At 36.2% G+C, this 13,275-nt stretch overlaps 3 protein-coding genes across 4 annotated transcripts; 1 reads left to right on the top strand and 2 right to left on the bottom strand.

The window, feature by feature from the left end:
- Positions 1–184: 184 nt before the first annotated feature.
- LOC106306620 (NAC domain-containing protein 72) lies at positions 185–1,786 on the bottom strand. The gene is made up of 3 exons (XM_013743297.1): positions 1,501–1,786; positions 1,091–1,359; positions 185–1,000 (listed from the first exon to the last, which is right to left on the bottom strand). Exons 1-3 carry the CDS (start codon positions 1,679–1,681, stop codon positions 548–550), a joined length of 903 nt encoding a protein of 300 aa, XP_013598751.1. The 5' UTR covers positions 1,682–1,786; the 3' UTR covers positions 185–547.
- A 2,459-nt stretch (positions 1,787–4,245) lies between these two features.
- On the top strand, positions 4,246–5,033 carry LOC106304109 (the record flags this gene model as incomplete). The annotated part of the gene is given in 1 exon segment (XM_013740501.1): positions 4,246–5,033. A coding segment is annotated over 1 exon segment (647 nt), but the record flags the coding sequence as incomplete, so codon positions are not given.
- A 909-nt stretch (positions 5,034–5,942) lies between these two features.
- Positions 5,943–8,849, bottom strand: LOC106304574 (ABC transporter G family member 9-like). Of its 2 annotated transcripts, none has more exons than XM_013740979.1 (4): positions 8,526–8,849; positions 7,470–8,277; positions 7,037–7,353; positions 5,943–6,722 (listed from the first exon to the last, which is right to left on the bottom strand). In XM_013740979.1, the coding sequence occupies exons 1-4, from the start codon at positions 8,655–8,657 to the stop codon at positions 6,057–6,059; spliced, it is 1,923 nt and encodes a 640-aa protein (XP_013596433.1). In that variant the 5' UTR covers positions 8,658–8,849; the 3' UTR covers positions 5,943–6,056. The 2 variants fall into 2 exon arrangements, with proteins under 2 accessions (XP_013596433.1, XP_013596432.1); XM_013740978.1 differs by having other exon boundaries at positions 7,037–7,365.
- Between the last annotated feature and the right edge of the window lie 4,426 nt (positions 8,850–13,275).

The following is a 13,275-nucleotide window of genomic DNA, read 5'->3' on the forward strand; positions in this document are numbered from 1 at the left end:
AATAAAATATGTAGTAAATACCTAATTTTCTGCGATTATCTTTTTTTTTAATTCTAAAATTTAATAAGTGTAATTAAATTTTTTGAAATTTGTAATTAATCATTATTATTTGATAAAATATGCATTGAAAATATAAAATGCATTTTTTTCTTTTTGAAATATTTATTTTTATAAAATATGTAAATTAATTTATGAAACAGAAGAAGTATTCAATATTCACATACATTTAATTTAAAAATGAGAAAATTATTAACTCATTAATATATACAACTTGAGAATGTTGAATGAATATGGTAACAATCTCAAACAACTATTTTTTATTTAAGAATTCTGATAATCCATCAAGGTATTGTGATTCCATTTTCATTACATTTCCCTCCCATCAAAACTAATCAAGCCCTCTTTGCCTTTCTGGAATCCTTAGCCTAACCGAATCGGTTTAAGGCCCATATAAATCCCTATTTATATACTTTAATTACCACTCTACCCTCTCAGGGATTATCATGAGAGCTACCAAACCAAATCACATGATCTCTCTCTCTCTCTCTTAATGCCTAAACTCGAATGTTTGACCCGAAAGCCCGAACCCACCGCTACTCAACCCGCTCGAGCTATACCCGTAACTCTGAGTCAACTCGCTCGAGTTCATCTGCAAATTCCTCAACCCGCTCTCCGCCTCTCCCTCCGCCGCTCTAAACGCGTCGTAACCTCCGTAACCATTGCTCGCCGGAGCTAGCTCCGGGATAGGTTTAAGACCCGCTAAGCTCGCCCAGTCGAAGTTCCCGTTGAGAAGCGTCCTCAGAGAATTCACCCGAGGAAGATTGAAAGACCGATCGTTCATCTCCGGGAACGAGTCAAGAACGTCGTCGTGATGTGACGAAGAAGACGACGACGACCCGTTCGTGCTGTGCTCTTCGCGGCAAGGTTGAACCGGAGCAACGGCTTGTCTCTGAGACCCCGACGTCTTCTTGTAGATTCGACACAACACCCAATCATCCAACTGAAAGAAAAACAAATAAAAAAACGAACTTTAGCGATTCTGAGTTTGATAGTGAAGAAAGTTTCAAGCTTTCGATCGTGTTTTTATTACCTTTGAGCTTCCATGGCTGCGAGAATGCTCCACGAGGCGATACTCGTGCATGATCCAGTTCGTTTTGGTTCCTTTTGGAGCTTTTCCGGCGTAAAAAACCAAAGCTTTTTTAATTCCGACACGGTGGCCATCCGACGTGATGATTTTGTCGGTACCCGTAGCCTTCCAGTAACCCGACCCGGCTACTCTATTGGGTCTTGACCCGTTTGGATATTTCCGGTCTCTCGGGCTAAAGAAATACCATTCCTTCTCTCCAAACAAGGCCTTACCTGTACACAACAAACACCAAGAAGATGAGAAACTTTACAATAATAGCCCCTTAGTTTTAATATTTTCCCAAATGAAACTCCGATATTATGATTTGTGACAAATAGCACCCTAGACTTTGTTAATAAAGAGGCGTTGCTTACTTGGCAAATCCCAAGGATCGAACTTGTAGAGATCGATGTCTCCGATGACCTGGAGAGAGAAATGATAGCCTGCAACTTTCCGACAGAGATACTGAACAAGAAGCTCTTCATCTGTCGGGTAAAATCTGAAACCCGGTGGTAAGCTCAACTGGGCTAACGGATCCATTTCTCTAACACCCATTTCCCCCTAACTTCGATTCTTCAGCAGACAAAACAATCTAAATGTGTTTCGAACTCTAAGAAAACCAAGAAAGTTATATGTTTATGTTCGTCGATCTTTTTGACAAGCTGGTGATTAGCTGCTTTATATAGGCTGTGGAAAAGGTTAGGTTCTTCGAGGATAAGTACGGTCGTCCTTGTCTTACTTGCTCAAAAATCTTAATACGATTTTCTTTGTGGGACCCTTTTAAACCATTGACATAGTGCCACGTATATGAACCAGCCGACCTTATCGGTGAGTTGTACATTATTTCTTGGAGCCATATAAATGTGCGTAAACACACAAACGAAAGATTTTCTCATGCGCAAGTTATTTTACCACGAGTATGAGAAAAAAAAGTCCCAAGTCACTGCAGTAACTTGAGAAAACATGATCGCGGTAAAAAATTTTCCTCTCTATTATTTCCTTCGTGACATTTAAACTCTCTAAATAACTCCTGAAATACTATGGTAACTATAATTTCACCGAAGTTTTAACTTTCAATTATTCGACAATTTGATGTCGTTCTGGTTCATGAACCGTCAGGAAAAGCCGACACGTGTTGAGACATATGTCCTTTCTTCTAGAATTCTGAAAAGCCTAACAACGATGTGTATCTATCAGAGTTCTCCATATATAATTGAGCCCGGTACGATTTATCTTTTCATGAAGCACTAACGTTAAGAGTCAGAAAAGAAAAGAAAGAAGCACTAACGCTTCGGTAGATAAATCTATTGAGCAAAAAGCCTTAATAATCAGGCTCAGACACGCGTGGAAGGCAATGCCCCACTCGTGTGAAATGTATACGTGTTAGGAGAGTTAGGCAAGGCTTGAATGAAAGAGTCAAAAGAGACGAAATTAAGAAAAAAAAAAATACTTCATAAAGGACAGAAAATATTGAACAAGTGTACATACTACAAAGTTCTAACTAATAAAAATAGAATGGATTTACGTTAACTCGAGACACGTATTGGAGAATTATAAAATATATCCGTTTTATAAATATACTGCTGAGATTACATATGTAGGCGACAAAAAACTATTAACAAAAATGAATTTTCTAATAAATTTACCTATGATGTTTTTTTCCTACTTTTGATTCTTATATATTGTAAGAAGAATATTATTTATCATTTTTTGTTTATTTGTATTAAATTATATTTCAATCTTTAAACAAAAAATATGTTACTATTTTGATAATGTTTTCGAAGTTTTATTTCAATAATTGTCTCATTTATTTATTTTATGTTATAATTAGTTAAAAAGAGTGATTAGGGTTTCGTTCACTCAAGAAATACTATAAATGGCCTAAGAAGTTGACAAGTGAAAACAATGGACCGTGCTGGACAGGTCACACCTCACAAGCCTTTATATAAATACTACATGTGACGCGCGATTCAAAGAACTCGATTCTTCTTCTTCTTGATAATTCTTTTCTCTTTTAAAATTATTATTCAATCATTTCGTTTTCGACTGCTTTTGGATTTTAGATTTTAGTGAACGTGGAGAATTCTTGTTCACAGAGAGAGGGACATGGTCACCCATTTCTTTGTTAAGAAAATAATTTTTAAATATTAGCAAAGATACGACAAGTTTGGTTGAACGATTTGCACAACTGCAAAATGTCTTGATAAGAAACTCCGCAATCGCTATTCAGTAAGCGCATATTATTCTTACGAATTTGACAAAAAGTCAAAAAAAATATATTAGATTATCCCCAAATAGTCAAACCGTAACTTAATTTGTGATGATCCTGAACTAATTTATTAGATTATCCCCAAATAAACACCAAACGTCGAATACATTTTTTTATATAAAAGTGAAGATAAACATCATTTATGTATTTATTTTAAAATAAATAAATCAATACTATTAAAAGTTGAAATATATGGACGCGTCTAATAATTAATTAATGAGTTCACTGAGTTAATTGTACACACACACTGTATCGCATGTCGCTAAAGTATGCTTTTCTTTGTGAAGTTGCATGTTTATTAAAGCTTTAAAGAAGAAAAGGTGAGGTGATCACGAAGGTTTTATCAAATGAAAAAGAAAAAAAGGCATGATGCTTTATAAATGCATCGCGTATGACCAGGGGCGTACCTGAGATGTTGGGAGCCTAAAACAATTTAGTGAGAGTTTTCTAAAAAAAAATTATTTTATAAATTCAGTGGTTTTTTCCTATGTAAAATTTTTCAAAAAATTTGGGGGTCCTAAGCCGGTGTTTCAGTCCGTTGTGCTCAGGACCACCCCTGTGTGTGACATATGTGTACATGCATAATAATTAGACATCACTTATAACTGATTCAGAATCTGGTTTCTATATGATCCATTGGTGAATATTCCGTTTTGAATTTTATTCACAAAAACTGTAAAGTGGTCGAGAGATCGATGATTTTAGACCGATCTTTTTTCCGACTAAATGACAGGTATATTTAGATAGTTGTAACTTCAGCACAAGCTTTCCAACAATTAATCCATTACCTTTAGATGCTAAATAAACTCAAAACCTAAACTAAAATTTCAAAATAGGAACTAGGAGAGACCTTGCTCTCTCTGGCACGAAGACCAAGACGGCCGCAGCTACAGGATGAGATCTCCCTCCGACGTCTTCTCCGGTGACAATTCTTGCCTCTGAAGTTTCCGTCTCCTCCTCTTCGTCCGTGCCGTTTCTGAGTTTTTCTCCGATGGTCATCTCCCCACCTTCTCTCCCAACACCGATGACTCAACGTTTGCAGCTCCAACCAGGGTCTTCTCCTCGGCGAACCTCTCTTCTCCGAAACCTCAATCCCCGTCCACCTCCGGAGCCTCCGGATCCACCGGATCGAGTACCTCCGCATAGTTTTCGTTCAGTGTTTCTCCGTTCAAGTCCAAACTTTATGTCCATCGGAACTCTGGTGGTCCTCTCTGGGTTGAAGGTTTCTTCGACTGTTTTGTTCTCCTGGAAATCCCAGACAATGAAGCTAGTTGCTTTCCATGCTCGCTGTATCACCCTTGTCGGCCCGCGTCCTCTACATTTCAGATCCGTGAGTGAAACTCTCAGATCTGTACATCTCAACCTTTCTTCCTCAGTGCTTCTCCGGCTCGAAGATCCATGCCATCAACCACCGCAAACATACCTTCTCTCACAACTGTTGGCGTCCGATGTAGGTGGGAATCCACTCCGGCGTCCAGCTCTGAGCTATATGTTTCTAAATCTGGCGACCAATGTAGGTGGGAATCCACTCCGACGTCCAGCTTTGAGCCATCAAAAGCTAGTAATGTCATGTTGTCGCACAACTCTCACCTCCTCTTCTGTTGTGGAGAGTACTTCACTACCATGCCTCCTTTCTATGAATGGAGAAAATTTCTCGGATTCTTTTCCGAGCTTTAGTTTCAGTTTACTCACCGGTTTGTTACTTTGTGGAGCGGTCTGTACGGGGCCTGAAGGTGCAATCGAGACTATTTCGGTTTCTCTCGTTGGTGAGGACTGTCTCTCAACGTCACTTGTGACTATCTCTCAGCTGTCCGACTTTGTCGTGAAAGCTTTATCGACGCATTCAAGCTTGGCTTTGAATTCGCTGTCAACTTCATATGAAGATTTATCATGCTTAGTTCTATTCGCTATTGTAGTTCATGAATTATTTTCAAGAGGATGTTTAATTCCGTCTTGGCTTTGTAGTCTTTGAATTTGAATCTAATGAAAGTTTGTGTTTCAAAAAAAAAAAAAACCAAAACTAAAATTTCATTAATAGACTATTCTTTTATAACACAACGCTACTATGCTAGAAACTACAGAAAGCTGGCTTAGTTTTTAGGTTATTTTCTTATTTGTATGGCATCTAATTTATATTAAAGATTATTCCGCTAGACCACTTGCTGATTGAAGTATCTAAAATAATGCGTTAATGATACTATATGAAGTCGATAGTACGTTTACTATGCACCACAAATTCATCAGCTAGCTGTTCGAATTTTAAAACCGCGTGAGGTCAAATATCTTTCATGTACGAACAATTTCAACGTGTTACATGTGTTGAACTTGGAACACAACCAATAAGCAAACATTGAATTGGCTTTGAACTTTTCCTTTGAACACACACAGAACATGCTCTTTACATTACTACCTAGATTCTTATATCCCTTTATTGAGATATGACTTATCATAGGACCACTTGAGCCGGTCCAAGTTAATCAGTCCATCATAATAAACATAACATTAAAATATGCTAAATTATTTCAAAACATAATTCATCATATATCATTACAAATGACTAACGAAAAAACAACATTGCAATAAGAACATATTGGTGTTATACATTCGTTCTTACTCAAAAAGTACTAAAACCCAATACAAAAAATGGAGATAGCTACATTATTAGCCAGACTTGGTTTTACCAATCCTCATCAAAGCAATGTAAGCAACTACTCTATAACCAACAAGCATCAAAGCCAAGGCGAATGCAGAGACTAATCCACCATGAAACCCTATGTGCTTAATACCTTCAAAGTCGCCAACATAACACTTCATTTTCCCATTTTCACCACAAGGATACCACTCACTCTCCGTGTACTGACCCAATATCACTAGTTTATAGGTATAGTAACCTATTGATACGTATTTGATCCAGGAGATAAACACTGGGACATTTCGAACGTAGAATCCTCCAGCTAACAAAAACGTCAGCATTATAACTGACCCGAGTGTCGTGGCTGTCTTCTGGTCCATCACTAGGGCACCTAGGGCTAGTCCTAGCCCACCAGAGACAAGGACGTGGAGAAGGAGGGTCAGAAGGGTCAGAAAGAAGTTTACAGGTTTTGGGTTTAAACCAGCCATCCAATATGTGATGATGAGAAAAATGGTTGGTAGAATAAGCTCCATTGGGAGATCCCCGACAACTCGAGACATGAAGTAAGATGAGAGCCTGTACATGCCCGAGGAGCGTTCTTTCTCAAGCATTTTTCGCTCTTGGGGAAACGTGAAGATTTGTTGGAAAAGAGGAAAGAACGCCCAGAAAGATGACATAAAGAACAATAGCCCTAGCTGCAACAATAACACAAGTATTCACATCACCTATATTTTATTTTGATAAAATGTAAATAAAGTATATTACCAAAATAAAATGGTTACATATGCTAAGTTAACCGAGTACGTCTATGGCCCAAAAAATAAACAACAGAGAAGCTAATGTTTGCTACAGTCAAGCTATTAGAACCTATTAGCCATGTGAAACCAAAGAGATAAAAGATTGATGCATACATCCTTTGTCATATCTACACAAAGTATTCACATCACCTATATGTATCTACACAATGAAAATAGACTCGCAAAAAGTGTATCGAGTTAAAGCTAAATACCTGATCTTGTAAGTGAGCAAGGTCCGTTTTCCACCAGAGGAGGCCACATAACAAAGACACGAATAAAACCTGACCAATCTTTAGGCCAGAGAAAGAATCATGTCGCCTTTGCTTAAGGCCTCTCTTCGAAAGAACGCAGAACTGCTGCCACCACGTTGTTGGCCAGTCTCCAAAACGTTTGGAATCTCCAAGACTCTCTACTGATTGGTTGTAATGATCGTCGTGCCCTTTCAGATCATTGATAACATTGTCCAACAGATTTGTCTTGTAAACCGCAACTAGAGCTGTCTTCAAAGCCTCTGGTCTTTGAGATTCATCTGATCCAATACCTATAGATATAATATATCCATGTCTTGATATGAGACTCAATAAAGGGAAAAAGCTATATATTGAGGCTAACTTGTTTGACAAGAAACCACAACGAGAGGCTTACCGTTTGCTATATCCAAGAGAAAATCTGATGGATTAACCCTTTCAACGGATGGAGAGTACCCAACGCTAGCAAAATAATCCATAGCGTTGGATCCAAGCCCGAAGTAGATCGGATTACCTTCTGATAAGAGAAGAATCTTATCAAACATATAGAACAACCTACTAGAAGGTTGATGAATTGTTGTCACGACCGTTCTTCCACCGCGAGCCAGTTCCCACAAAACGGACACAATCCTCTGAGCCGTGGTCGAATCAAGACCAGAAGTAGGCTCATCAAGAAACAACAAACTAGGGTTTATAAGAATCTCTTGCCCTATGCTAACCCTTTTCCTCTCACCACCAGAAACACCTCTCAAGAAAGGTCCTCCGATGATAGTGTTTTTACATCTATCTAGACCCAACTCAGTCACGACCGCCTCAGCTTGTTTGATCTTATCTTGTTTTTTGAAAGAGTTCGGAAGCCGTAGAAGCGCAGTGAAGACTAGAGTTTCGGTAACAGTTAAGTGAGGGTAAAGAGCATCGTCTTGAGTCACGAAACCGGTGGCTCGCTTCACACCTTTGGAGAATGGCTTGTTGTTGTATGATATGTTCCCTGTGAGCTTCCCTTTCCCTTCACTAACCCGCCCTCCTAGAGCGGTCAACAAGCTGGTCTTGCCACTTCCCGAGGGACCGAGCATAGCCAGGATCTCTCCCGGTTTAACGATCCCATTTACGCCCTTCAAGATGGTCTTATCTTCGGTTTTGCCTTTGGTTTGACCTAGCCAGCTCTTTGGTTCCTTCACCTTCACCGTGTACACAACATTCTCAAACTGCTCCAAAACAACAAGAACAAAACTGAATCAGCAGATCTGTTATGTTAACACACATAAGATATTGTTATAATAATTAAATTACAATATTCGTATAACGTATATATATATCCCTTCTCATACTTGTAGATACACTTACACAAATCAAGACTTCTTAACCTAATGAACCACATGTGTGTTTTCCATTTAACATATGTAAAAAACTGTATATACTCATAGAGTATGTATGAGTAAATAAATTTATATACCTTTAAAGTAATAGGAAGATTAGCCTTTTTAAAAATTGAAAAAGGAAGGGTTTGATCATCGTTATTATTCTCGATCTGAGCTTCAATATCAATAACCTCTTGATTATCCATTCCCAATATTGATCGATGCATAATCCTCAGTCACAGGTAACTAACCGATCAAAACGAAATAAAATACTCTTCTACTAATTAAAAAAACTCTTATTTGATAAAACTGAATCGAGAAGGAGAGAAAGTTGAATGAAGTTTTTGGTTTTGTTGGCTCTTGGAGTTCCAGAGTCAGACCCGACAAAACTAAAACATGCCAGTCTTTTATTCAAATAAAGAGACAAAGGGTTCACGTAAGCAAAGTGAGAGCGTTTCAAGGATATATATAAGGAAGATACTTAGAAAAATGCTTCTGTTACTAAGCACGCTTTTAGAGTGGAATGTTTGTTTCGATCCTTTGAAAAAGGAAGATTTGAGTTTAATAAATAACAAATCAATCAGAGATTTCTACGCTTTTCTTTTGTTTTTCTTTAATAAAAAGAATCTGAAATAACAATGAAAATAAGGGGGTGATTGGTTGAGTTGTAACTTTAGAAAATTTACTTTAGAATTTAGTTGGTAGAATTTTTGGAATTAGTTTTAAAAAAATGTAACTTTAAAATTTCTTAGGGCTAAAAAGATGAGGCTTTAGAAAATAAGATTTTTACAACCATTTTTTGTGTGTTTTTGCTGTAATTTTAATTTTTTGGTTGTAACTTTAAATACTAAGATAAAACATGATTGGTAGTATTTAAGTCTATAGATGAAAATTAAAGCTAAAGTCACTTCATACAACCCAACCAATCACCCCCAAGAATCTTAAAAAATATTTTACATTAATTCAATCAAAAAAAAAATTATAGTAGAATTTTTACATTACTTTTTAGGAAATAAATATTTTCTAAACTAGGGAAAGAGAGCCTGGGAAGGTTTTCTTCCAAATCACTAATTAAAATTATTTATTTCTTTAAAATAAAATAACAAGCTATAATTATGTAATAAATATGGTGAAGTACAAAGCTATTTTTAATAAAATAATAAGGAATCGACAAAAACATAAAAATTAACACGGAATCTAGCAATTCATTATTTATTTGTCGTCATTAATATTATAGTCCTCAGTAATAAAATATCCATACAAATGGTGACAAAAAAAAAATATCCATACAAATGAACAACAAACTATATAGTGACATTTCACCCAAAAAAAACTATATAGTGATAATATGACATTTAAAAAACCATATATAAAATTCTTTTGAAAAGTATGACAAATATTGATTCTATATATTAGTTTTGAATTAATTTGTTCATCACTTTTATCAAAGATATTAAAAAATATAATTAGAACAAATAAAACGTTAATAATCTATACAAATAAGCTTCTCGAAGTTTAATGATTGATCATTCAATAGAGATTTGTATTCTCTATGATCATCCAACTATTTTATTGTTTACTAACTGTACTACTACTCTTATATTTGTTTATATAGTTATAATTATATTTTTATTTTTGATTGGTTCTTTTGCAACCGTTATAAACCGTCGAATATCACGTCGATATATTTGGTGTAAAATGTTAATATTTAATTAATTATATGGTATCTTAGGGTTTGATTTGTTTTTCTCGCAAGTGTGAATAGTCCTCTTAGGGTTGCGTTTGAAATCAATATATATATTATTTCATAAGGTTTTAACTCGTTCTAAGTGGATGGTGGTTAACAAACGAGATATCTATGTTTCCATATATGCATCGAAACAGAACCAATAAACTAACATAAACATAATGGCAATATAAAAGATGACTGAACGTAAAAGAAATTTAACCCTCCACTTAAGAAATCAAACATGGGAATTCGCTAGGCATGGACATTCGGGGTCCCAATCGGGTTTCTGTTTAGTCTAATCGGGTTTCGGTTTTTCGGGTTTATCAAAATCAGCCCCATTCGGGTTATATGAAAATTCGGTTCGGGACCGGTTCGGGTTCTATCGGGTTCGGATCGGGGTTAGTAAATCTTCAAAGAACCGGTACAACCCGATGTACTTTCGGGTTCGGGTCCCAATTGGTTCTTCGGTTTAAATGTACCTGATTTATATCTACTTTGTAACCAAAAAGTAAGTAAAATCGGTTCTTTGGTTTTAAAATACTTGATTTGTACCTATTTTGTAACCAAAACATAAATAAAATCGGTTCAAAAAAAAGAAAGGAACATCAAAAGTGATCATTCAAAATCAAGTGAAAGGTAAACATAGTTATTGATCGAAAGAAAACCAAATAAATGAAAGCATAAAACGAAAACCAAGTTTTCACGAAATGAAAAACATTTTTCAATGAAAACAAAACCAAAATCTAAAAACTTCAATAGATAATTATTTTAGATGTTCAATATATTTTGAATACATATTAAGAATTGAGATCATGTTTGGTACAAGTTCTTTTTGGAAATTTTGAATATTTCGGGTTCTATCGGATATCCATTTAGGTTCGGGTTCGGTTCGGATAATATCCATAACCCGAAATACCATAAAACAAGATCCATTCGGTATTTATACCGGGTTCGGATCGGTTCGGATTTATTTTTATCGGATCGGGTTCGGTTCGGATTTTCGGATTCGGTTTATTTGCCCAGCCCTAGAATTCGCAAGTGAAAGTAAGAGATGAACACGCAATCATCCACTTAAAACAACTTACTGTTGTCAAAATGACATGAGAGTTTAATTTATTAGTGCTTAGACCTTTTCGATTGAATAGGGAGTTCCAAATTAAACTTGCATTTTCTTACTAGAGGATAAAATTTGTTTTCAGTGGAAACTAGGTAATTTAGGTAGTCACTCTTACAACTATTGAGAACTTTAACTATTGAATTTCATTTCTCTCGCTGGAGCTTGATATATGCTATACACAACACGAGCAGTCGAATCCCACTTTGACGACGTGTCATAATTACATAACACATAACATATTAACTACACTTTTTCTCAAACTCCTAACTAGCATCAACTCTCATTCTATTTGCATATACTCAATAAAAGAAGAAGAAGAAGAAGAAACAAACCAAATAAAACTAATAAAAAATATTTACATTTACTTGATTTTCGGGGCCGATGACACTTTGACTTGAAAACTTGCAATTCAATGATGTGGTACTCCTTTCATGTCAAATATTGAGTATTCAAAAGCAAAACTCAAGCCTAACTCTCTTGCCCACTTAGAGAGTTTTGAAATTTCTTTAATGTTGACCGTTAGGTGAGCACACTTCTGGGGGTTGCAACCCCCACATGAAATCAATAAAATATACCAAACCTTTTATGGCCACTCTCTGCTCTACAGTTTGACATATCCCTCACAGAATTCTTTAACCATAAATTTTCTCACATATTGAGCTTAGTACCGAAAAAACATTAGGGGAAACCAAAGAAGAAGAAGTTGAAGAAATGGTTGCAGAGACGGGGATGGTGATGGTAGGTGTTCTGGGACTATGGGCGCGATTTGTCCGAAAGCCACTGCTTGAGTTCACCGGGGAAATTATAAAAGTCGCCTCTGAAGTCGTGTCGAGGATGTGTGGACGGGATCCAGATACAGCTTCGTACAACTCATCTCCTCCCATCTCTTGGAGAAGGTGATATGCAAATGCATATGCTAACATATTGTATTGAAAATATTTATGGATACAAATAGGTTTTGTTTTTCTTATTTGTGGGTTCCCAACTATATATGTAAGTATACATCTTTTGGATGCTTAAATCTACCGATTAAACAAGAGCAAGTTATTTACAAGAGTCTCTAGAGTTTGAAAGAATATTGTTACCAACATAAAACAAAACTAATAAAAACCGATGGTCATCTGTAGCCAATACGAGAGATGAGCGTTCCCACATGACCACTGGGTCATCGTTGTGGGGAGAATTGGCTTCCCGAACACAAATTTATTAATCCTTACAACTTATAAGATTCTAGATATTTTGAATGGAATGGTTTAAGTGAGTGAATTGGTGTTAGTGATATCGGTGTTCCACCTTAAGCTGATCCCCCTAACTTAGTGTCCAAATGAGATACTCTTCGATCCATAGAACTTGTTTCTCGTGGAGGGAATCCCGCATGGCTAGATAGCTAGCTAGAGGGTTTACAAAAAGTTGGCGCTTCACTAGACTACTTTAGATCCAGGGAATAAGTTAATATGCAAGTTTTTTCATAAAAGTACTTTAGATCGGACATTGCAACGACGTCGTGTTAAGTTCGGTTGAAAAGCCAGTTTAATATTTTTCTCTTTATTCTTTACAGATTTTCATATGTGATGTTGAATTCTGTTTCGGTTTTTATCAATTCGACTTGGCTGTTTATATATCATTGTTGATATGTTTTTTATAGCACTGGAGTAAAAAAAACTGTTTGGTGAGTTTGAATAAAATAAGGTTTTTTTGTCACAAAAATAAAATAAGGCTTTTTGGATATTTGTAAGTAAACTATTTGAATGGTGATATGTGATGAGTAGGATAACGAAAAGAGTATGAAGAAGAGTTAACTAAGAAAAAAACGAGTAATGGAGTTCATTCATATAATGAACCATATAGTATTACGTACATGATTCACTACAAGAAAACAGCGGTATTCTGACGGACATTCCGACGGAAAATGAAATCGTCGGAATATACCGAGGAATTTCCGAGGAAATTCCGAGGAAACACAAAATTGGGGTTCCTCGGAAAAAACCGATGAATTCCG

Source organism: Brassica oleracea, chromosome C7 (genome assembly GCF_000695525.1).
Source record: "Brassica oleracea var. oleracea cultivar TO1000 chromosome C7, BOL, whole genome shotgun sequence".
NCBI lineage: Eukaryota > Viridiplantae > Streptophyta > Magnoliopsida > Brassicales > Brassicaceae > Brassica > Brassica oleracea.

Coding starts and splice junctions, on each gene's coding strand:
- LOC106306620 (XM_013743297.1), bottom strand. CDS start 1,681: ATGGGTGTTAGAGAAATGGATCCGTTAGCCCAGTTGAGCTTACCACCG. Junction 1,360..1,500: donor CGATCCTTGGGATTTGCCAA/GTAAGCAACGCC, acceptor TGTTGTGTACAG/GTAAGGCCTTGTTTGGAGAG. Junction 1,001..1,090: donor GCAGCCATGGAAGCTCAAAG/GTAATAAAAACA, acceptor TTTTTCTTTCAG/TTGGATGATTGGGTGTTGTG.
- LOC106304574 (XM_013740978.1), bottom strand. CDS start 8,657: ATGCATCGATCAATATTGGGAATGGATAATCAAGAGGTTATTGATATT. Junction 8,278..8,525: donor ATCTTCCTATTACTTTAAAG/GTATATAAATTT, acceptor GTTTTGGAGCAG/TTTGAGAATGTTGTGTACAC. Junction 7,366..7,469: donor TCTCTTGGATATAGCAAACG/GTAAGCCTCTCG, acceptor TTATATCTATAG/GTATTGGATCAGATGAATCT.